The 23,481-nt window shown below is 37.8% G+C and overlaps 1 protein-coding gene across 2 annotated transcripts in view; it reads right to left on the bottom strand.

The window, feature by feature from the left end:
• Positions 1-604: 604 nt before the first annotated feature.
• The window catches only part of LOC117232169 (alkaline phosphatase, tissue-nonspecific isozyme-like), a 181,589-nt gene continuing 158,712 nt past the window's right edge, over positions 605-23,481 (bottom strand). Inside the window, exons 4-7 of one of the 2 annotated variants that reach the window (XM_033491376.1) lie at positions 14,223-14,401; positions 9,499-9,706; positions 8,587-8,727; positions 605-829 (exon numbers count right to left, since the gene is read on the bottom strand). In XM_033491376.1, coding sequence (XP_033347267.1) covers positions 627-829; positions 8,587-8,727; positions 9,499-9,706; positions 14,223-14,401 — 731 coding nt within the window. In that variant the 3' untranslated portion in view covers positions 605-626. The remainder of the gene's footprint in view (positions 830-8,586; positions 8,728-9,498; positions 9,707-14,222; positions 14,402-23,481) is intronic. The other variant, XM_033491374.1, reaches the window with a different exon arrangement.

The following is a 23,481-nucleotide window of genomic DNA, read 5'->3' as shown; positions in this document are numbered from 1 at the left end:
TGATCGCTTGCACCTATACCTTGTACAAGGATTAATATATTAAGTTAAACTAGATTAAAGTAAACTCGCTTTCCTGAAAATCTGTATTATCTGAATGTGATAGGCCACTCTAGTGCACGAAAGCTCGCGTTGTTGCGCGAAAATAATGTGCGCACTTAGCCGCGCTCATATTGTGAAACTTGTTGTTATAGTAGAGAAATGAAATGTAACGACGAGCTGAATTAAAAGATATGTACAAGTTTTAATCGTGTTGGTAAAACTTAAATCTTCCATTCCTGTGGCCGTCCTTGGGGAAACTTGGGAAAACTTAAAGGTTAGCAAGTGTATAAATTTCGAGGCGTTTACGATTGTGGAAATCGGTGTTGATAAAATTATAAACGAGCTGTAGGTTAGATATATCACCACAGGGGGCTTCAAAATCCTCTTATTGTTAAAGATTATTGCGCAGAATTTTAAACAATGGCACGAATTATCGCAGCGTATAAACATAAGTTTACGTGCTACGAGAAATAATTTCTGGGCTATTTGTTGCAAGTTTTCAACATATATCGATAGTTATCGGTACACAGTGAATCGTTTCGGTTGCCAGTACAGATTATGGAACTATCGAATATTGATTTATCGCTTCACTTACCAAATATAGGATTGCCACGATGCGTCGCTAGGCCACCAAGCGTGAGTACGTGCGAGTGATCCGCCGTTACGACGAGAAGCGTCTCTGACAAGTCCACTTCCTTCATCACCGCTCTCACGGCTTCCTCCAGCGCCAGAGTTTCGTCTAACGCTCGATAAGCATTGTTATAGTGATGCGCGTGATCGATTCTGCCACCTGGAGACAAGCAAATAGACCTTTCGTGTTGAATTAGATGTCTAGGGAAATGCAGTTAGTATAGCGAACAGTCATAGTATGAGGATACAAGCGAATAATCTACGAAAAATTTACTGTAAATTATTAAGAAAAATAGTCATTGTCAGAAATAATTTTAAATAAAGTACGATTTGAAGGCTGAAGTTAAGCATAAAATCATCTGGCATCAGTTGAATTTTGTTAGCTATTAAGCTTTAGCTATTAACATAAATATCAATTAACGGGATAATTTGACGCGATAATTCAATTTGATCGAAAGTTGGCACAACGAACCACATGGCACGAAATATCCTTTGACAGAGCTAACCGACCAACAAGTTCTATTCAATTTAGAATCAACTTTACGTGTACTATGAAAAACTCCAGACGCGAGTAACTTTAAAATCAATATTGTCACGTTACAGAAAGCTACCTATAATCCTGTCAACGACTTTAATATCTTTAAAGTTAAAAGAAAAGTGAAGTACGAACTTTCCTAACTTCCTAAAAGCTATAAAGTATAGTATAAACAAAAGAACAAATGCACATTTCTGACGTCAAACGCTTCACACCCAACTGACTCGACACGACGACGTTACAGATTTCACGAGAAGCGAATTTAAGAATTAATACGTTAGCCAAACTATATTAATGACATTTTATTTAATGTCGCTGTTTATCAAAGAATATACTTTCGTAGAAAAATAGCTATTTATTCTTCGTTACGAAAATATTATTAATAATTCACATGTCTCCTAGCCTTCTTGCGATGACGACACACTTATGCGATAAGCCTATTACGATTATCGATTGTACATTGTTCATTATAGAATCATCGTATTAATCCTTCCATAATGAATAACGCAACATCGGTATCCAACACAGGCGTATCGCGATAGACGTATCACCGTGTGGAAAAGGCCTTATCCTTTTTCCTGTCACTGTGAAGGGATGGCGAAAATTAGATAAAAGAAGGAACAAAACTACGGACGAAATTAGAGATCCAACGCAGGGGAAACGAGCGTCATCAGCATTACCGTCGAACTCGCGTTTGTGAAAGTACCATGGTCATTGGCAGTTAACGCTAATTATTCAGAACGATCCGCAAGAATCCCGGATTCAATTATCGAGCGAGCAAACGACGTTACCTCCGGAATGGATTACTGAAAGTTCGACTTAAAGTTCACCAGTACGCCACTTAGAAACGATCGAGAATGGCAGGATCGATATTACGTAGAATCGGAAGCGTGCACGCGTTCAAGGGAGCGAGAATTGAATCGAGAGTGTGGAATCGAATTCGGTTGCAGGGTGGATCGAAGCAATCAGGGATGAAACGAGACATTCTACAGTTCGATCTTAGGCTATCGCGTTAAAAGACCCAATGGTATGCCGTATCGCTTGGCTCGACTAAGCGGCGCCATGGCTAACTGCAACGATCCGATTTTACTGGTGAGCATTAATTTTGTCCCGACCACGTTACGCCGAACTTGTGAATGAATACGCCGTATCGTATTTGCGATGACCAGTATTTACGACGACGGAGAAGATTGAATGGGATAGGGAAGATGGTGCGAACGATACAAGCGAGGAGAATCGATGTTTCGATGGCGTGTATTGCGTTCGATGTCAGGAATTTGCGTAAACCGTGATCAATCGAGGGATTAAATGGAATTGTGGTACACATGAATTTTTTCTAGAAACGAAACTAATAGAGAAAACGATAAGATGTGTATTTATTTAAAGGATTTTGTTATAACTATCGAAACGAATGAATACAGTAGACTTCCTCCTATACAAACAGGTAATTTTTGAATCGAATGAGTAGAAGCTATTTTTATATATCACGAATAAATTTGCAATTTATAATTGCTAATCACGTCAAAAACTTCTTCGTCAAATGCAGCAATATTTCAGTATAACATTATTATAGATGCACATTGTTATCGAAAACATATCAAATTCACGAATCCATGCGTAATAATAGAATCAGAGAATTTCAATATAATTATTCGCATTGCCCCGTTTCACAGTATAGTATGCATTGTGACTCAGCTTCTCTCCTTGTTACGAGAAATGATTATAGGGGTCGGAGTTAATTACGAATATAATTACATTAGTCGAAATGGTAGTGGATCCTGCTATACAGAGAAAATTCGACTAAAAATATAACAAATGCTCTATTTGCAAAAGTTGAAATTCAGCTTTAATTAGATTCGTGTCGATGAATAATGATATAATCACGCCGATTGGTAATAGTACATACTGTGGAATATCTTTGCCTCTGTTTACCATAGCAAACGTTGTTCCAATAAATCAACAATTGCGATAAAACACGATTGAGTACGTCTACGAATAACCCCCTAAGTGGAACGATATTTCCGCTTGGATATATCAGTAAATAAATATCGTATCCATTACATTCTAAGATTGAGAAATGTATCAAACGAATTGCTTTAAAAGTGAAAATGATTCATCGACAATAAAACGATATAGTTTCTTGTTTATCGCTACGAGATGGTGAACAAATATTTTATAAAATCATATAACACTTCTGCACTCGATGGGAACACGAATTCGAGAGCATGATATTTATGTATTAGAAGAGTAGATATGTGTGCCACTAGCATGCACGTTGGCGAATGATGAATTTGTGTAACGAACACTGTGTGGTTTAGTAAACGTTTCTCGTTGCTGTCAACCAAAGGCAGTTTAGAGCTGAATGCCCATACGGCGAAGAGTAAATTTGATTTGGAACGAAAAAATTAATGGACCGAGAAAAACTGATATTGAAAATATTACGTGCAACGATCCTTCTGGGATTGAAACTAGTATTAATATCCAACAGTATTGCCAAAAATTATTTCGAGAGATTAAAGCGTGAAAAAGTATTTTTCATTTCATTCAGCCGAGTGAATTCCATTTCATCGATTACACGTGCACAGAGCGTGATGAAAAGTATAAGTTTTAATACGCGCATAATGAAATTAAATGATACTATATGCATTGTGTGTAGCGTGCATTCGCAGAAGGGAAATTCGTTGTTGCAATAACTGGAAAAATGAAAATTTGCGTTTCAACGTAGGCGAGCTATATGAAGCAGTATTGCTTCACTTTCTGTATCTATTTCGTTTTGTACAATTTGCACTGTGTTCACCAAAGCTTTTTAGTTATTTTCATAAAGCTTGTATGGAATGAATTCTTCTTACAAAAAATATCATCGTTCCGCTTTTCGTTTGGAAATAGAGATGCAATAGCTTTAATTGATTTTTCCTGGCATTTGATGCACAACAGTGACGTGAAGTTTCACCATGGGTCAGCGCTATTGCCATTGAATCATAGGACAAAGATTTCGTTGAAAAAGCTATTGTACTACAATCGCTTCCATACCTTTTCCAAGTAGTTTACCTAGCAGCAAATTTAATTTTTTGAAAATACGCGCTTTGTTATAAAAGTAAAATCAAACTTTTCACAAATAAAATTTATCAAAAAAAACATTGCAATCATATAAAGGTAAAGTTACATAAAGGTTTATAAGCAACGACGATCAGATATTCATCGAATATATTTTGGATACGATATCGGTATCTGTCGAATAAAAGATACCACATTTTACATAATTGATATTTTCGAAAAATATCATTTTATCTTACAGTTGGCAAAAAATCAAGGAACCATCTAATATCTACTCAAATCAAATTACAGCGTCGTTTAAGAACTCCCGTAAAATTAAGATTTATAGGAGAGATTCGCAGGAAGCCTCGTAATGAACGCTTATTCGACGCGCCAACTTCGCAGTTCCTTCTATCCGATTCAAATTTCAGATTTTCATCTGAATAACTCAGGACCAGTGCGACAAATAACTTGCATTAAAGCGTCGATTTGCAGCGACGCGACGATTCCGCGCATCTGTTTAGCTACTCGTCAACCTTTTACAAGATATTTTCATATTTCAGCTGCGTACAAACTGACACGTAAAAATATTTGATAGGTATCGACTAACGATAGGAATAAATCTTTTATGAATATATTACGTGTATTGCGCGAATCATTTTGGAATTTTATTTGCACTGTAACGAGTTTTCTGCAGTAATTATTCAAATACCTCCGCAAATCACTGTAAAAATTCCAAGCAATCGCTTGATTCTACTCGACTATGTATGCACATAAATTCAGGATCAAATTAAAACCATACAGCCGAAAATAAATGCATGACATTAGTTTTTTAAATCTGCCCCACTAATTCCTCTGCTCTCGTGGTTTTTCACACGTGCATCTTTTTTCTCTTGGTGGTTTTAAACATGTTGACGAAGCCTCTCGACGCAACAAGAACACGGATAAGACATCCCACGGGTAGGCAGAGGAAAAAGCATTCGGTTGTTTTTCACGGGTTGCACCATGTGATCTCTTAAACGCAGCTCGTCCCAGCTGACACGGTTTTACCGGAGATGCTTATTTTTATTTAGCATAAAATTAGATAAATTCCCGACGAGAAAAACCTAAATACCCTTTTCCTCATTTGTACGGATTGTTCAGAATTTTCATGTGGAGTTTAACGTAATCGCGAAATAAAAGTTTCAGCTTTCAGCGCTCGATGGGAATGATTTTGACAAATAAAATGGAGGGAGAGAGAAAATTGTAAAAATCTGATGGAACGTTATTTTCTAACGAAAAACTGAAATGTTTCATCGAGAGCAGTTACCCGGTGAACCGAATAACACGGAATATATTTTACGCTACGTGTCCAGATCGCGATTATTATCGGGCCAAACAAGTTTTATTGAAATTGTTGTTTCTCGTAAATTCCAAATAGCATCTTATGTTACGATGAATTTACAAATTTAATCATGGTAAATATATTTGGTTAAATATCGTAGTAATTATTGTTAGAATTACGAAAGCTCACAGGAGATGACTTTAATATAAATAGCTACATCATTCGTTTCGAATGTCCAAAGATCAATGAGTCGACAAATGCTACCAAGCAGCTTTTTGATAAACGACCATGACTCTCCCTTCTCCACGTTAGTAATCGTTATTCCCAAATAGCTTGGAAAATTTCACATTTTCGTTATGAACGCTCAATGTTTAATATTAAAGATATTATCGAACCTATTACGCCAAATAGTATCGAGATACATCTTTTTATATTAATGCTTAGATCAGCTATCAGGAAACAGATCGTTTTGGCTGATGTAGCGCTAATCGCGAATAAGCTGGGATCTTAGCATGGGGTGATAAGGGTTCTTCCAGAAAAAAGGTCACTTTTCCCTCATTCAATAATGTTAGTATTTAATCTTGGGATTAAGATTAATAATCTGTGGAAAACACAATGTTTGTGTTTGAAATAATATAATGTGATATTTATTAAACAATTGTTACACGAATTATAAATGTGCGTTCTGGAATGTAGACAGTTGGCTAGTTATTCACAGACTAACTAGCTTAGTGACCCATGGCCCTTGAAAAGGTTTAGAGCCCCACTCTCTATGCAGTAATGAGTGTAACCTGTGTGGGTGTCGGTGTGGCGTCACATGTGGCACAGAACCTTCTAGTAGCTTCTCGACGTGCCCATCTAGAATGTTCTATCCATATCCTCACGTTTTTTCGGGCGTTTTTTGAAAAAGCATGCACGTGCTAACTGCCGTGGTGCATCTCACGAACGCACGCTAGTGGGGATGGCGCTGGGCAACGAACGGAAGAATCCGTACGATCAATCACCTTATCTGCATGCGATTGATATCGTTGTATTCCAACAAATAAATAAATATTATTGCATTTATCATCTTACTTCGATTAGTCCATTATCACGCAGGTTACATGAAACTATCGCAATAATGATATCTTGCACGCTAGATTGAGTCAGAATATTACAAATCAGGCGATATCTCGGATTACAGATCAACAATGTGAAATGAAACTTGGTTCGTGGAATACATTAGAAGTTCGGCAAACTGTGGAGTCAACTGATTCTATAACCGAAATCTTAGCAGACTCGCAGGCGAGAGGATGGTGTATTCGATGCGTTCAACCGAGCCAGGGATATCTTGCCAAAATTTATCCGTAGAGGTACGAGTTCTCCAGCTGGTGGCGGGGGAGCAACAGTTGTCGTGCTGTAGGAAACTTTGGATCCGGATTTCGGTATCGTTTACAAAGCAGCCACGTCTGTGCTCGACGAACGAAGACGATCTTCGGGTGAAGTTCGAAGTATAATCGACCAGCGACGTTATACTATCGCCCGATAATGGAACGACGCGCCGTGCCGGATCTGATTATGCCAACGACGCGTATTCCGTTATCTTGGAAGCACGCGATTTTCTCTCACGTTAGTTCGACGCGTACCTCTATATGATGCTCATTGAACCGATAACGTTGTTCGTGTAGTATATTCAAGGTGAACCTGTTGTTGGAGAGAATTAACACATTCGAGACGTACAACGAGATGCCAGCTATGCATTGTGCAGGAAATTAATATCACTTGATGCTCTGAATGTTATTCGGAAGATAATATTATAAAGATAAAATTTAACAATAAGTGGTAATATTTTCTCGAAGAAATACTGTTTCACAGTATCCATTTCACAATGCCACTGGATCTTGCACAAGTTATGACATCAATGTTGCGAAATGCATCGACATTCAGCAATATAATACCATTGAAAAACAACAAACCGAGAATCAGATACGATTTACCAAGTGAAATCGGTTGTCACAAGGGAATTAATCAAAGTTTTGCGTGTACAAAGCCGATTGGTTTACAATAGGTGCAAGTTATAGCGTGCGATGTCATACTCAGAATTCAATCGGATGAAAGAACAGGAAACAAAGGGAAGATAAAAAAATGGAAGACAATAAAGAATTGCAACATTTGAAATTTTGTATATAAAATCGTTTGGTTTCTCCAGCGACGCATGAATATTTTTCACAATTCTCAGAAATTTCAAGTTATTGAAATAATACATATTCCTGTTCAAACCTTAAGATTGCAAGTCTACAAATTTTCCTTCTTCTACTTTATATATAATTTTATTTTAATAAGGAGCCAACGAACCAAAGAAAATGCCAGCGGTTGTATATATATATATATATATATATATATATATATATATATATATGTATATACATATAAAGCAGCAATTATTATTCCGTTTACGAACGATAAAATACACGAGAAAAGATTCCATGGCCAGGAAAATGGCTGGTTCAGCGGTCTCTTCTGGGCGAGAAAGGGGAAGACAAAAAAGAAGTGTATTTTCGTACAAGTCGAGAAAACGTTTTTCCCAACGACGAAAGAAGGTGAGATGTACATACCGGTTACCGGGAGGTGGAAAGCTATAAACTCGATAAAGTACAGAACGCTGACGCAATCTTCGCGCAGGAAACTCGTGTTTCCCTATTCTCGAAAGAGGAACATTCTCGAGAGTATTAGCTCAATCGTATTCTGTCGTCGAAGGATTTCAATTACGTAGCCACATGCGCGTCGATTATAAAATTCATACGGAGGTGGTGAGAGATAAGTCCGAAACGATGAAACACGAAGCTTGCTCGGATTCGAGAAATTCTTTTTAAGGTTCGTCATAGTTACTTTAAGCGCATACATCTTTTATAGTTCCACGTATCCGAATTTCGTTTCTCCATCCGTTTATCTTTGAACGCCCGATAGTAACGACGAAACTATTCGATAAAACATTGTGGTAATGCATCCTCGAGAAGTTGGAGGCGCATAAGTCCTACATACATACCTTCAACGAAAAGGAAATATCCTTCGGGATTTTTCGTCAAAACACGGAGCGCCTTTATCGTCATTTCTGCCAGCGACGGGTCACCACTTCCATTCGTGTTTCGGTCAACGTCGAAGTCCATATGGGAATAGGAAAATAGCCCTGAAATGATGAAAAGTATGAAACAGAGTGAGCCACCGAACTTCTAGCAGGACAGCTTCTATCAGTTCGTTTCTCTCTGTGATCGAACTTCGTTATATTATAATTGTAGAACAATTAAAACGTATTTACAATGGAGATTATAGAAATCTAAGAAACGTGTCTAAAATGTAAGAGAAACATTTCAATTTATCGTTGGTTAATAACGTTGCTTATTATACAACATCGAAGGCAATCAACAGCTCTGATCGATAGACCGAGTGTAATCTCAAATTCAAACGTTACGCCCATCATAATTAGGGCAGACTAACTAAGGGCTAACTGTATTGAAGGATTAACGCAATCGTGCAAGATCGATGGTTACCAGAAGGCATAATATATAATCCATATTATTCAATCTGCATTATTCTTCAGCGACCTACATTATTTTTTCATATTTTGCGTACATCTACATTCATAACTGAATCGTACAGGTTTTATTGTACAATTTTTCCCGTTTCTCATTACGTATGAATAACATAAAATACGATAATATTCAAAGAAAAATGAAACGAGTTGATCAAGAATTTTCCTCAACTTATTTCGTATTATAAATTGATTAATAGCAAAAGGTGAGGATTATAATATAAGAAAATACTTTTGTGCGGTGGCGTATACTTGCATCACGTACGTTTTCGCGAATGTCACGAGTTCCGTTCAAATTCATCGCTAATAAATTCCTCTTTCCTCCGCTATACGTATGTATAAATGTAGAAACGTGTTTCTGTTCGTTACCTAGCAGATGGTTCACTTTCCGTGGATCGACGTTCTCGAACTGCTCCTTGTTAGCAACGTATTTCGCGGCTGCGTTCCGCAGCCGATGGTTCCTCGACCACTCCTCGATCAGATTTCTTCCGTCCAATCGCCTGCCTTCCTTATCCGGCTCTTCCGGATCCTGGATCACTTTCGGCACGAAATGACGCCTACCTCCGCCGAGCACCACCTACGATCGATCGTAATTTCATTGCCGCGTATTTTATCGAGAGACGGATGAAACCGGATTTCGAAGTAATAAACTCGAACATTTGTCAAGCGTTCGAATGGCTGGGTTCGCGGATAACTCGGTGCCACGGAATTAACCTTCGACTTTACGAAAAGTACAGTCAAGGATATCAATTGAACGACTTGATCTACGGAACGGTGATTCTTCTCCGAGTCCTGAGAATGATTCCCCACGATTGATTTTGTGTATGGAAAATTACTCATGCAAATTATTATGTTTCTAAGTATTTCATTTACAATTTTTTAGTTTGGATAATATCAAATCGATTATTTAATTTGATTCGAATCATTTCAATTTTTTTTTTTTTTTAATAATTGGATTTTGCTTAGTTTGCTGCTATCTGAAGTTTGCTTCCTATCTTGTACGATGCGTTTCATTCGTTTTTTGGTTATAGCATTAAATGCAAAGACTGGTTATTCTCATTATGAACTTTATAGAAATCCTGTAATTAATTATAGTTTTAAAAGGGTAGAGAGCAAAGGATTTTTAATATCATCTACGTTAAATTAATTATTACTTCACATACATACGCGTATTAAAGTAAAAGCGAAATATCGTCGCTTATCCTTGTAACATGAATTTTGTTCCAACAATCGGATTTAGATTTAAATTCAGCAAGTTTATCGTTCGTGACAAAATTTCGTTCCACGCTTTTCATTTTCGGACCTTCTATTTTCGAATGTTCTTCTGACGCGCGTGTTTGTGTTCCATCAGAGAACGCGATCCCAAAAGCAATTTTGTAGAATTTCAAAGTCAACCGAAGAGAAATGTTCTTTCGTTCATCCGTGAGATTTTCCATTTCGGTGATTGCAGCTTCTGTTTTTTTTCCAGACAACCCGAAACAGAAAGTCGCATATAAAAAGGATTACGAATACCCGACCTACGTTACACGTTTTTATGTTGTAACATTATCAATAAGAAACGCGTACAATATATTTCGAAATATTTTTTCAAAACGTTACTTTACTTTTGGAACGGATTGTTTACCATATTTTTCATATTAATGCGGACACATTTGATGCAGCAATTGAATAAGGATTATATTTTTCCCTTTTTAAATGAATGGTCCTCTTATGTTTCATTCGAAATGAGATATTTTTTCATTCCGGCGCAATTTTTCTTTCCTTCACTATTTAAAAGAGTTGCAGTACTCTAATTTACCATAATCCATGCTAATGTTCGTCTACATGTTTTCAAGCCGAGAAAAATAAAAAATTCAGGTCTACATAAAAGTGAACGAGCTATGTTAACACATGGAATATATTAAATTCAAATGCAACTAAAACAAAATTTTCTCTTTTATAAATATACCTACGTATTGCTTATAATCCGGTGAATAATACCTTCCAATCTTTTATAACAAATTTTAAAACGATAATTATCCATACGATTTTATTATTTCAAGGAATGGAAGGCTAGAGCTATCAAGCACGTCCAAATTTCCTTCCCCGAGGCAAGTAATTAAAAAACATGTATGCTAATGAGCTTGAAACATACGAGGCACAAAATTCAGCGTAGCGTACCATTAGGAAACGCAAGTATGCCGGGATATTGACGTAATAAAGTATTGAATTTTCAGAAGCTGTCGAATTTGCATGAAAATGATTCAAAAGATTTTTACATTCCTTCATCAATAATAATTCGTCAATAATAATCAACTATAGATTCTGCGGATGTTTATAGATTTGTGAAAAATTTAAATACACGCAAATATGTTGGACATACATAATATGCAAAAATATACGAAACATCCGAAATAAAATACTCGTAAATATTTCGAATGTGAAACTAATTTATTGGATTTATTTAAATGCGTTTACTAAAAATGCCAAACGTTAACCTAAATAAAACTAAGTGAACGTTAAAATAAACAATTATTTTACCTACTGTACAAATTTCACGATTATAAAAGATTATAAAAGATTGGAGGAGGCAAGCGATTAATAAGTTAATATTGAAGAGAAAATAGAAATAAAATTTGTTTGCATACTTCGCACGACCAAGGATTTTACGAAATACATTTCACTCTGTTCTCTGCTATCCGATCGAAGAATCCAGAAACCCGAGTTCGCCGGGGAAGTCATCCCTGCGGACCTTTAATTCCTCTTCTATCTATCCGGCGAACTCTCTCGAGAACTCCGACTAAGCAGACTTTAACGAGCAGGAAGTTTTGCATACAAGTTCCGCATAAAAGCGTTGGCCGATCTCTCGAACGAACCTTTTTTCCCCGGTTACGCCACTGCGGAAACGTCATTCGGGCTCCTCCTGGACCGATTGACCTGCCGAAATTTTCAACTTCCGCTGATTGAACCAGCGCGATCCGCGACCTTCTGCGAGAGTATCGCGATGAGACTCGCTCGTTACATCGATCGTTGCAACGCCGTGAACTTTTCACTATTCGATCAAAATTTCCAGCACTGGATGAAACAAGAAACTGCTAGAATTAACCGAATATAGTGGTACACCTTTCGAACTGAAATACGTTCATCGTTCTTTAATTATTCTGCACGTTACGTGGTATTTTATTTTACGAAATATATTTTCATAATTCAACGGAATCTTGTTAGAAGCTGCGTCGCTCGTATAGGTACATTGTTGTACTTGCTAAATAAAATTGTTTTATTGTACTTTGACTGCTCATCGAGTTAAGTTATGTTCTCCTCTTCTAATCACATTTTCAGTTTCTACGTCAAGTTTCTAACAAAGGAGTAACTCGCACGTGATAATCTCATTCTCGGTATTACTCGTGCAAGTGTACATGAATTCGAAGATATGCAAAATTTGAGGGAATTCAATTTTCAAAGGGAATTCAAAGTTATCGCACAACACGCAAATTGTTGCTGTTTAAAAATTATCTTTCTGTTACAGTTAACTTTACAAAATATTTTTAGGGAGATAAAATTGTTCTGAAAAATCCGTTAGAAATCTTCGCCGAACCTCTGATTCTTATTTGAAAAGAATTAGCGTCACGAAACGTTCTCGAAATTAAATGACGTGAATTTGTACATTATGGTTCGAGCGGTGGGAGAATTTGTCACTGTGGCCGAGTTATTCTGCTGCCTAGAAATCAGTTTCTGGATTGGCTAGGTGCACTTGTGCGATTCGATAAGTTTTACCCTTTTTTTCCACAGGGATGTTACATCGAAAGGACGCGTCGTGTAAAGCGTCGTCGATAAATCGCGGGATGGAAAGTCCGCGTTGTCGGTTTCGAAATCTCTTTTCCCGCAACGATAGCCGCTTTAATCTGGGATTTTTAGCGTTTCTTCCCTCTGTCGAATATTTCGAAGCGCAGAGTAGTTCGTGCACCGACGGGCGAATACAGGAAATTGTTTACCGACATATATTTCCAGCCGGCGCATTCTAAACCGATATAATGCAAGATATTAAAAATTTTCAGGTTACTGATTCGCGTGCCGCGCCTGCTTTCAATAAGGATAATCAGGATTTTTGTCCGTAAAATGGAGCCCTCGTATTTCGACAGCGAGCATTACGTTAATGAATTAATTCCTTTCAATTCCGCATCCACGTGCAAAAAATTTACAAAAAATCAAATTAAAAATATCGTGTTAATATCAAGGAATACAGGAAAGTAAAATTCGTTCCATTATTTCAATGATTTAAATGTTCGAATTGTGTTAGTATGTTATAACGAGCATATAATTTGTAAGTTTAATTAAGAGAAACGTTTAATCTGATTACATTTTTATCGATGTAGAGAGACTTTTACTTGACGGAAATAATAATTGTTAAATACCATGTTCGGTACGTACACGAGTGCTTTGAATAATTCACCGCGTACATTTAAATACCCACCTCGCGAAACTTTCAATTTCACACTGTTTACTGTTCGTTAATTATTAAATTACGATTAAATGGTAATCGAAGTTAAACGAGTTCGACAACCGATCAAGATACAGAATATCCGAACGTTTAAGTATCTTCTCTATTTTTTATGGTATCAGAAATATTTCAAAGCACAATTTGAGTGGTTTCGAAAAAGTAATCACGAAAACGCTAAAAATCACGCAGCGCTCTTCGAAACAAATCGAAATCTTTCCAAAAGTACTCCGAGTTTAATCCTTATCGGTGAAAAGATCCCGGAGCGCCGTGCAAGTTGGGAACGATTACACGTCACGCTCGTCCCATCACCCCTACCTAGGCTCTTTCTATAAAAGAAGGGAAAGAGAGAGAGAGAGAGAGAAAGAGAAAGCGCACGATAGAAATTTCCAGAGAAGCGTTTCTTCGAATCCGAACTGATTCGATCTGTCGAATCACGTCGAATCACGATAGCAAGATGGATTCCACGCGACCAGTGGATCCATCGGGAAATCTTCGCACGTATTCGACCACGAACTACGACAGAGACCATAGAAGAAGAAATGTCGAATCCGGATGAATCAACGAACCAAGCCCGAAGAAACTTTCCAGGTTTAAGTCAAAATGTATAATTTCGTACATTGATGTTACGACCGGGTTCGTCCTCGAGCAGCTGACGCGCGATGTCCTTGCAAGAGGTCCGTGCAGCAGGTGGCACCTTGCCATCGTCCTCCCAGTAACGGCTGGCTGCGTGAGCGTAAAGGGCCGCTGGTGTAGCGTGTGTCACCCTCGTGGTCGTAACCAGTCCCGTCGATTTACCTAGAAGCATAGAAAACACCGTTAAAGAGAAATCTTGCCATGTGTTACTCGTTTCGTGCAAATCGTCGCCACCGAATTGTATCGCCACGCTACGGCTCGTTTGCAAAACGCCGCGGTCGACTTGATGGCGTCGCATCTACACACGCTCCCGTTCGTTCCGCTGTGGCAAATTCCTAACGAGAGCTAGTGAGAAACAATTAACGTTCGTAATATTGCACCTTGTGACGTCAAAGCAAGTTTCCATAGGGTGAAGCGGATAGTTCTCGTTGATGTAAGTGTATTTGCATGGGATCGAGTTTAACAGGGATCGAATAAGTTTGACGCAACAACGATTGTTTGTACGAGGAAGTTTGTGTAACGTGGGATTCGCGGCTTTCAAGACTTCTTTAAGTATTACGTTCTAATAATTTATGGTGTTGTATATTCAGGCGCTTTTGTATGTCTTTGTGAGAAGGAGAATTTGGTGTGAATGTTTGGTACAGGTAGTTGAGTTCTCAAGTGTTACAGATACTTGGCAATTAGTAACACTTGCCGTAAACGTTTGCTATTCCCATTTCCACGATACCCAAGCACTAAAAGAATTCATTGGACAAGCTTCCTCTAGTAATTAGAATTTCCCTTTGTTACGGGGAAGAAAAATATAGGCAAGGTAACGATTCGATTAGGGAATAGGGAAGAAACAACTAGCAAAAGACATTGGGGCCGACGACTTTTTCGTCGATTCAGGAAAATGTGGTTGCAAATGAATTCCAACGATTCGTCACTGCAGTAGCATTGTCGTGAGCCGCTCTGGATCGTATTTTAATTAAGCGGATATTCGCAGGATCTTCTTAGCGAACTCAACGAAAGTCTCTGGCATTTGCTTCCATTTCGTGCCCCTGCGTACTCATAGGATGGGTTAACGGATTAAGTTGGCACGCGGAGATCTATGTTTCTCGCGGGATTAGCAATTACGTTAAGTGGGCTGACGTTGGAACGGATCGAATGTTAATTCGGCCCGAGTACGTCGATACACGGCCCTTCGTCAAAGCTTCGCTCTTGATCCTTTGATCTTGGCATCTGTGTCTTCAATTATGATTTAGCATAATGAATGGAACGATTACTTCTGGAAGCCGATAGTTGCAGTATCCACAGTAAACGAAGAAAAGTTTTCAAACAGCATATCCGATTTAATCTCGGTCGATCGACCAAGTAGAATTTTCCAATGTCTATGCAAATTGTCGGTGGTTCCTCGATAATTTCTCGTGCAAGAATGTTCGTTCGAGAGAAACCACGAAGTTCCTCCGCAATCTTGGCCTGATTCATTTTTAAAGGCTTCCCGTTTCGCACTAAACGGAGAAATATTCTTTTTTTTCGAGACCGCGTTCCTTGTTCAGAGAAAATCGAGGGAAGGAAGTTTAAACGCGTGGTAGGATATTAAGTTCGGAGATTGTTTGTGACCGGCGAACGCTGGCAACTTAATTTGTTCGACCCGGACGGTACTTTGGGTTCTTGTTTTTCGTCCTATTTTTTTTCCTTGTAATTTGAACTTTCCCAAAACGCTACATTCGTTTCTTTCGCCTAAGCAATTTCCGCTTGCCTCTCATTCCATTACCGTGAACTGGCGTGACGTTGGCCAAGCCAGTGGAAAAATGTACGAAACCAGAGGAATTCTGGAGGTATCCTCGTATTTTGAGGGTGACCCGTTCTTAATCGTTCAAGTCGCCGTACAACAATTATCAGGAAATGAAACGTGGAGCGCGGATCGTTTAAAAGAAACGTTTTGTCTGCTTATCTCTTGCAATTAATGGCACGACGGCGCTACTCGAAAGAAACTGTTAAAACCGTACACCTTTCTCAGCTCTTGCTGTAATTAACGCCGTTGGTAATGAACGTTTTTACCTCGCCAACATTTCCTACTAAATCACCCAAAAATGAAAATATCGAGCAAGGCTCGTTTCAAAATAACAAATTCTCTGTATTTCTTCTACGAATTTCGATCGTGCATTCATTGTCAAAAATTACGAATTCAAGAGAATATCAGGAATCGCGATTGTATACAGAAATTTCCCAAGGGGAAAATAGAATTTTCTAAATTACTATTATTAATTAAATTATTTCCTTAATCCCTTGAAAGCATATATGTGATTCCATCTCAGCAACTGTCCTCTTTTTCATTGTTATGTTCTCTTTATCTCTTCGGAATCTACAATCCCAAAGGGAAAGATACGATTCAACGGAGGAAAAAAAGCATCCAAGCAGCGATACAAGCGTCATTTCTCCCACGTCGAACGTGTTACTCTGGTTGCTGGAAAAGGAGGAAGAAGTATCAAATGCAGAGCGCTTTCGAGGCGGGTATCAGCGACGCGATGGCGATAAGATAAAGCGCAATTTACATATAAACACTGGCAGAGGAACGTTTGTATGCAAATTAAAATAAAGCAACGATGAGATTCCTTCAGGTGGAAATTCCCGTGTACGAGTGGGATACACTGTCGAATATAGGTTTCACTTTCCTTCTAAAGCAAATCTTGCATTTCACGCTAGGCCGGTTGGTAAGAAACAATTTCACAATACGAAAGCGTTTTCGAATATTTGAAATAATAGGGATTTCAAGGATTTGCTAGGCGGTCGACTAAGAACGAAAGCGGTATAACCAGAGAAACAGCTTTGTCGAACATACTTCGACTACCAGAAATGAGTTGCCTCTCTCTGTATTTCGCTCCGGAAACATATCTTGAATTTTCTGCATTACAACAGATCTCTTGAGAAAGTTGCGTACTGAAAAATATATCGTAACAAATGCGAGTGAAAATACAACAGAAATAAAATGAAAACATACAGAATATTTGTCGATAAAAGTTTCGCAAACAATATTAACGGAGTCTGGTGCGAATCTATATCAATTTATCTATATCAATATATCAGACTTCTTTCAAGTCGACGTCTCGACATGTTCTCAAGATTGCATATTAAAATGTGATGTTAAAACGTGAAGGGAGAGATTTTTCGTGACCTATATTTTCCTGATACGCGTAAATAGCACTAGCGGAAAGAAGACGTAAATTTAGCGTCTGTTGCTGACTGGCACGTAGAGTAGGTAGAAAGTATGTAGATGTAGAAATCCATTGCTGCAAGAAGGAGAGACGTAATAAAGTATGTACAATAGTACAAAAGTACGCCTTTCTTCAAGCGACGATATCTCAGAAGGGAAAAGCTGTATGGGCATAAAACAAAACATATTTTAAAGACGATAATTCTGCTCTTTATACGATATTAAACTTGTTGAAACAACGATTGTACTTGTGAGGTAATGTTGCGCTTGTCGTTAAATTTTAATTTATATAATTTATCAAAATTCATTTAAACAAATAATAGTTTCATCCTTGATGATGTTTTATCATTATAAGTACTCAAAGAAAGAATGTATATATACACGCTTAAGTGGTAATTACTCACGATTTTATTTTCTTTGCGTCGATACGTTTTGATTAAAAAATATTGCGGCTCTAAAGAACGAACGACGAATTTCTCGCGGCGATTCCTAGCACAATCTTATTTAGAATCACATGACGTATCGAGACTTTCCATTAAGGCCCTTTTCGCTCGATGTTTTTACCGTTTCACGACCTCTTCTTCAACCTCCCTTTTATTCGGGACCCATAAAGAACAATTTCACAGATGGAGCGGCACACTTTCACCTCGAAAGATAATGTCGCAAGAAAACCCGTTGAGAAGATGAAAAGCCACGCGAGGAAAGAAGGCAGGGAGAGTCTTCTACCGAGACTTCTTCGAGAAACCTGAAACGACACGAATAAACCACGAAGAACAGAAACGTCGAGACGTTCGCGATAGACTAAAGTTCGTGGTCGAAGGAAGATCAGCACTCTTTCCAGGTGATAAAATTTGTCTCGATATCCTCGAAATCAAATACGTCGCTCGACCGGCGAGGCGTTGTTCGTTCAATGTCGATGTGCGATAATAGAATGAATTATTGAACAGAGAGGACGCAGAAGTTAGCCAGTCGCCATTAGATAAAGTTCATTCGACGATTGGCTCTCATCACCGGAAACTCGTCGGATGAATTTGCAAATTTCGGCCTAGGAATCTCCGTTTGAATGCCGTGGAACTTCTGCCGCAAAATTTCACCCCTGTCCGTTTGTTCGCGTTACGAATAAAAGTGCCCGCTACTAAAATCGATATTCCATTTAACGAATGCATAATCGATTCAATTAATTTCGCGCTAATTATTTGTCGTGACTTCGGCCCGCTCTTGGATCCGTCAATAAAGCTATTTTCCCTTGCAATTCGTTCTCGCCGCGGTGCCCGAATGCGGGTTAATTAACGAGATATCGATGTCACCGAAAATTTCATTTTTTTTTGCCAAGCGAGAATCTTGTTGGACGGTATGCGCGATGTTCACGCGTGAAAATTGCCGCCGAAATAGACTTTCGATTCGATGCAATTGGCAAAACGAAGAGTACAATAATTGCGATTGAAAGATAATTCGATTTGAAGGTATAGTCTATAGGAAGCTTGATATATATCCTATTTTAATTCTTTAAGTCCCGATTTACGTTGTTGTGTCTTTTTGGCGCGCGGCTTTTTCTTCGAAGATACATCAAATTCCCATAATTCACCCAAATATAAAATAGCATGAATAACGAATCACTGAAACTTTGTAAAACACTTCACCTCTAAAGTTTCCCATAGTTTGTCGTTCCTTTAGTAAACTTCTCATCAAGTGTCTTTCACTCAAATTCTACGAGCATGCATAATATATCGGTATCAATTCAGAATCAGTGAAAGTGAAACTCGAGTAAAGTTAGACCGGGAAAAGGTAAGGAAGATTGATTGTTAGGTTTTCATGAGCACGGTTTAGGTAACGATATTAAATCAGAGCTATGTTAAGTCCGAGATTCTCGTACATTACCTATCATTCAAAGCATATCTTAGCGAAAGAAATGAATATTCTTTGATTAATTTTTTAAACCGTTAAATCTATCTATCTCTTATCCTCGACATTTTAAAGATCGTCGAAGATTTATCGGTAGTGATCTCGTAATAATCTCGTTTTCTGGTTTTCGAAATTCTCGATCGGCTCTCTAAACTCTAAATAGTAGATACTGCATAAAAGCTTGGCTGGCTCGTCTTCGTTTGTTTGTATAGTGCCGGCGATATCGCGTATGCGTTAGATGCGATCGAATGTGCAAACAATAATTGTAAATTGACAAATTGCGGCGGTAAAGGGGCCAGAAAGCGAGACCGTGTTGTGCTAGCAAGGCGGGGAAGCGTGTCAACGGCAAACGGCACGCGATTAATCAACGAGGCAATTCATCTTAATGATCGAGCTAAGGCAGCTTGCGCTTTCATGCTCGTAACGTAGGCGCAGTCAGACGTACCAGCTCGGCTATATGCGACGTGTTTATTACTGCTCTCGATGTACATGACCGTGTGCAGCCTTGTTACATGGTACATAAGCCCATTGTTTTCGCGGCGGCTGGTTTAGCCGCGGAGAAACTGCTCCGACGGAGTCAGGATGGTTCACTTGCTAAAACTAGCTTAATCGGTTGTTGTCACTTTACCTCTCTTTCATGAAAGCATCGTGCAGAAGCTATCTGAACCATCGCTATTACCTGGTTTTATAATAAATACCGTTTTCGAGATGAAAGGTTTTTAAAGACAAACTATCCGTTCCTTTATGTACGCCGCTGTACATGGCGCTTTTAAGAAGCAAAACGTTATTTTAGAGAAGGATCAAACCGTCGAAGAGTATAATGGATCGATTAAAAGCTTTTAAACAAAACAACATATAAACGAAAATGGTCGTTGAATGTTTTATGATTTTAAAATAATTTTAACAAACCGTTCCCAAAATACATTTATTATGCAACGCCGGGTATTATCGCGTCTGCAGTTAGGATTAACGTACAAATATTTTATCGTGTAATTTATTTGAATTTTTTATAGTATAAGAGATTTGCTTTGGAAATTTTTATTTATAAAAAATGTAAACATATATGTATATTCCGTCAAGGTCCCATAAAAGTCGAAAATGGCATATTCGGTATTGCAAAATATGAAAGAAATTGTTTTTGATGGTTTCATAGTATCATAGTTGTTGGTTGCTATTTGGGATTCGATATGTGTTATATGTATATATATGAAAATGTGTATTGTGAAGTTGATTTCGAATATTGCGTATTAACGAAGTACAACAGTTGTGTAAATTTATATTAAAGGGAACTATACATTTATTTCTTGCATTATTATATTACACCTATTGTATTATATTGTTATACCTATGTTCCGTGTATAGTTGTGCGTATATTTTAATACATTAAATTTGCCTAATGTTCTCTGTTCGTACAGGTTTCGTGTTATCAGTTATCGCCGTAAAATTATCGTCATTAATGTCATTGCATGAAGTGGTATACTACGCAATCGTATGATGTTAACCCAAATCGGATAAGTGATTATTTATACGCATCTGTTAATTACGTTACTCTGAGAGTGTTATTTTATTCGTGAAATTTCATTTAATATTTACGTCCTCTATTTATCTGCTCCTTCAAAATTAATTATTTTAAATTATACGCGATAACTCTGCAGATAATAGCTCGTTAATTATAAAACAACCACCAAGTTATTTTCCGGCGACGCTTTAGGTTATTAAAAAACGTGAAATCATTATTCTAACGACAATAGGCGTTCGAGAGTGAGCAATTAGGTATGATATTCAATTTGCAGACGAAGGTCAAAATTATAAAATTCCATATACGTGAGCGAACTTTAAAATATATTTACGTGATTTATCATATTTATGAAACATGACGTATGACACATGAAACATAACGAAATCATAAATATTGAAATTTGTACGCTTCTACGACTCCTACTTTCATTTCGTCCTAGTTTTGAAAAATGCTTGAATGCTGCAGGAAAGTTTGAAATTTTGTAACTAAGAGAGAATCGATCCACAGAGTACAACGATATTAAAAACACGTCAGCAGCGCAGTTGCTATTTACCACAGGACTAGTCAAAGGACTATGATAAAACCGAACATGTCCCTATTAGAAATTAAAATCATCGATCAGTTCCAGGTGTATTCTTGGCATGTGGCAAGTACAAAATGCATCTAATAAACTTACCGATCTTCCAATTTTAACGAATCAGCGAGACTTTCGTCATTACAGCCGTAGATATTTGCTCCATATAAAATAAAGATATTCTTCGCAATTGTACTGTAAAATTACAAATTCGAACAACAATGTCTGACGGAGGAAAATTAGAAAATCATGATTGGATAAAAGAGCTGTTCTATATCGGTGACAATGAGGTTCGATCGTGGCGCAATATGACGATCGCGGTAACATCCCCTAGCACCTCTTAATATTCGTGCATGCGCGCCAGAGAAATTCTGTTAATTGCTCGATACCATTCTAATGAGGCCAGGTTATAACCAGACAATCCAATGGGCATCGTAGCTTACGCCGATACCCGACGATTTCGATAGATATCGCAGTCGAAGGCTGCACTCTGTACCATCGACCTAAAACTGAGCGGATTTTGGTGAAAACGTGGAAATGGGGACTTCGAATTCGTACAAAAGTTCGATTTCGTCCGGCCTCGAAATTAGAACAATCTTTGTCGGTTTGGCCATTTAGAAAAATTATATTCTGCCCGCAGAGGCTTTTAATTCATAAGAAATTCGGAAAAATACGATATTCGAATTTTTCACGTAGACATTCTCGCTATACTTGCGATCGAGCGTTCGTTATTTCATTAATAAATGTGCCTGGTATTTTATTCGTGATTTCAGACTCATACAACGAATTGTAGAAACATTCCAGGGTTTTTTTTCATTTAAAACAGCCGGTGCTTGTAACGTTCAAATTTTAGCTCGTTTCATTGTTACCTGAACTCTATTCTACGAGCGGTCCGAATTGCACATGGCCAGAATTTATGCTCGAAAATTCGCTTTTCGTCCCGGGGATATTTGGCACAGAATGGCACGTGAAAAAATAACACTCGAATCTTATGATCTCACTACTGTCGTGATAACGTTGCTCGGATTCATATTAACTGTTTAATTTTATACGTTTAGCGTAGAACCAAAGGCGGAAAGCATGGGAAAAGCGAAAACTTTGCAATTGTGAAATAACGCAAGAATTTTGCAATCGTATAATAAACGATAATTACAACATCAAAGTGTTTGTAGGTAGTCTTAAACTTTTAATTTCTATGAATTCCGGGCGCAACAATTTTTTAAGCTCAGAGAAATATAAAAGATTCGTAATACGTGGATATTCAGGTACATTCCTGTCCAGGTAAGCGTCCAAACATTTGGTAATTCCGCGCATAGAATCATCGATCATGCCGCTGGAAGCTGACCATTGTTCTTTCGCCTTTTCTCGCTCTGTTTCCGACCGTACGTTGGCAACATAAAGTGAAGTCTATGACATTGCTTCATCGACGGCGTAATAACTCAACAGCACATCTTAACCAAAATTCATCAGCCGAATTGCGCCATTTGATTACGCAACTTCGCCCATGCAAACTAATGCTAAGTATGTCATATAAACAGTGTTTCTGATCGTGTTCTTGGTTATTCGAGGCTTTCGTTAAACTTGGCTGTGAATTTGTAGATAAACTTATAAACGACTTTTATCGTTTATCGAACATAGTTAATCAATCAATCTCAAACGTGTTTATCAGATAAGAGAATTGTAAGTAGTAACTAAAACAAGTATTAATTGGCATCTGTTGATAGTAACTGAACCAAGTATTAATTGGCATCTGTTGATGTGAATCATGTTCGAATTGGATTTAATGATAAATGTCGTTGTTTGTTTAAGATAAAACATAATTTGTTTAAGATAAAGGGATATAAATATTTACTTTTCGCAAAGAACAATTTAAATAGGAATTATTGTTCACAGCAATTCTCATTTCATGATAAAGTCTGGCATTTTTAAACGGGCAAAGTGCAGGATTTCGTAAAACAAGAGAAACAAAAGGAAACATTTCAGAAAACATCAATTGTCAGGGTAAACGATGCTACCAATTAAGTTGCAATTGATCGGAGAGAATGGGATGC

Source organism: Bombus vosnesenskii, unplaced genomic scaffold (genome assembly GCF_011952255.1).
Source record: "Bombus vosnesenskii isolate JDL3184/JDL3185 unplaced genomic scaffold, Bvos_JDL3184-5_v1.1 scf7180000013285, whole genome shotgun sequence".
NCBI classification, from domain to species: domain Eukaryota; kingdom Metazoa; phylum Arthropoda; class Insecta; order Hymenoptera; family Apidae; genus Bombus; species Bombus vosnesenskii.
The sequence above is the reverse complement of the archived record's forward strand: the minus strand, read 5'-3'. Positions and strand labels throughout refer to the sequence as shown.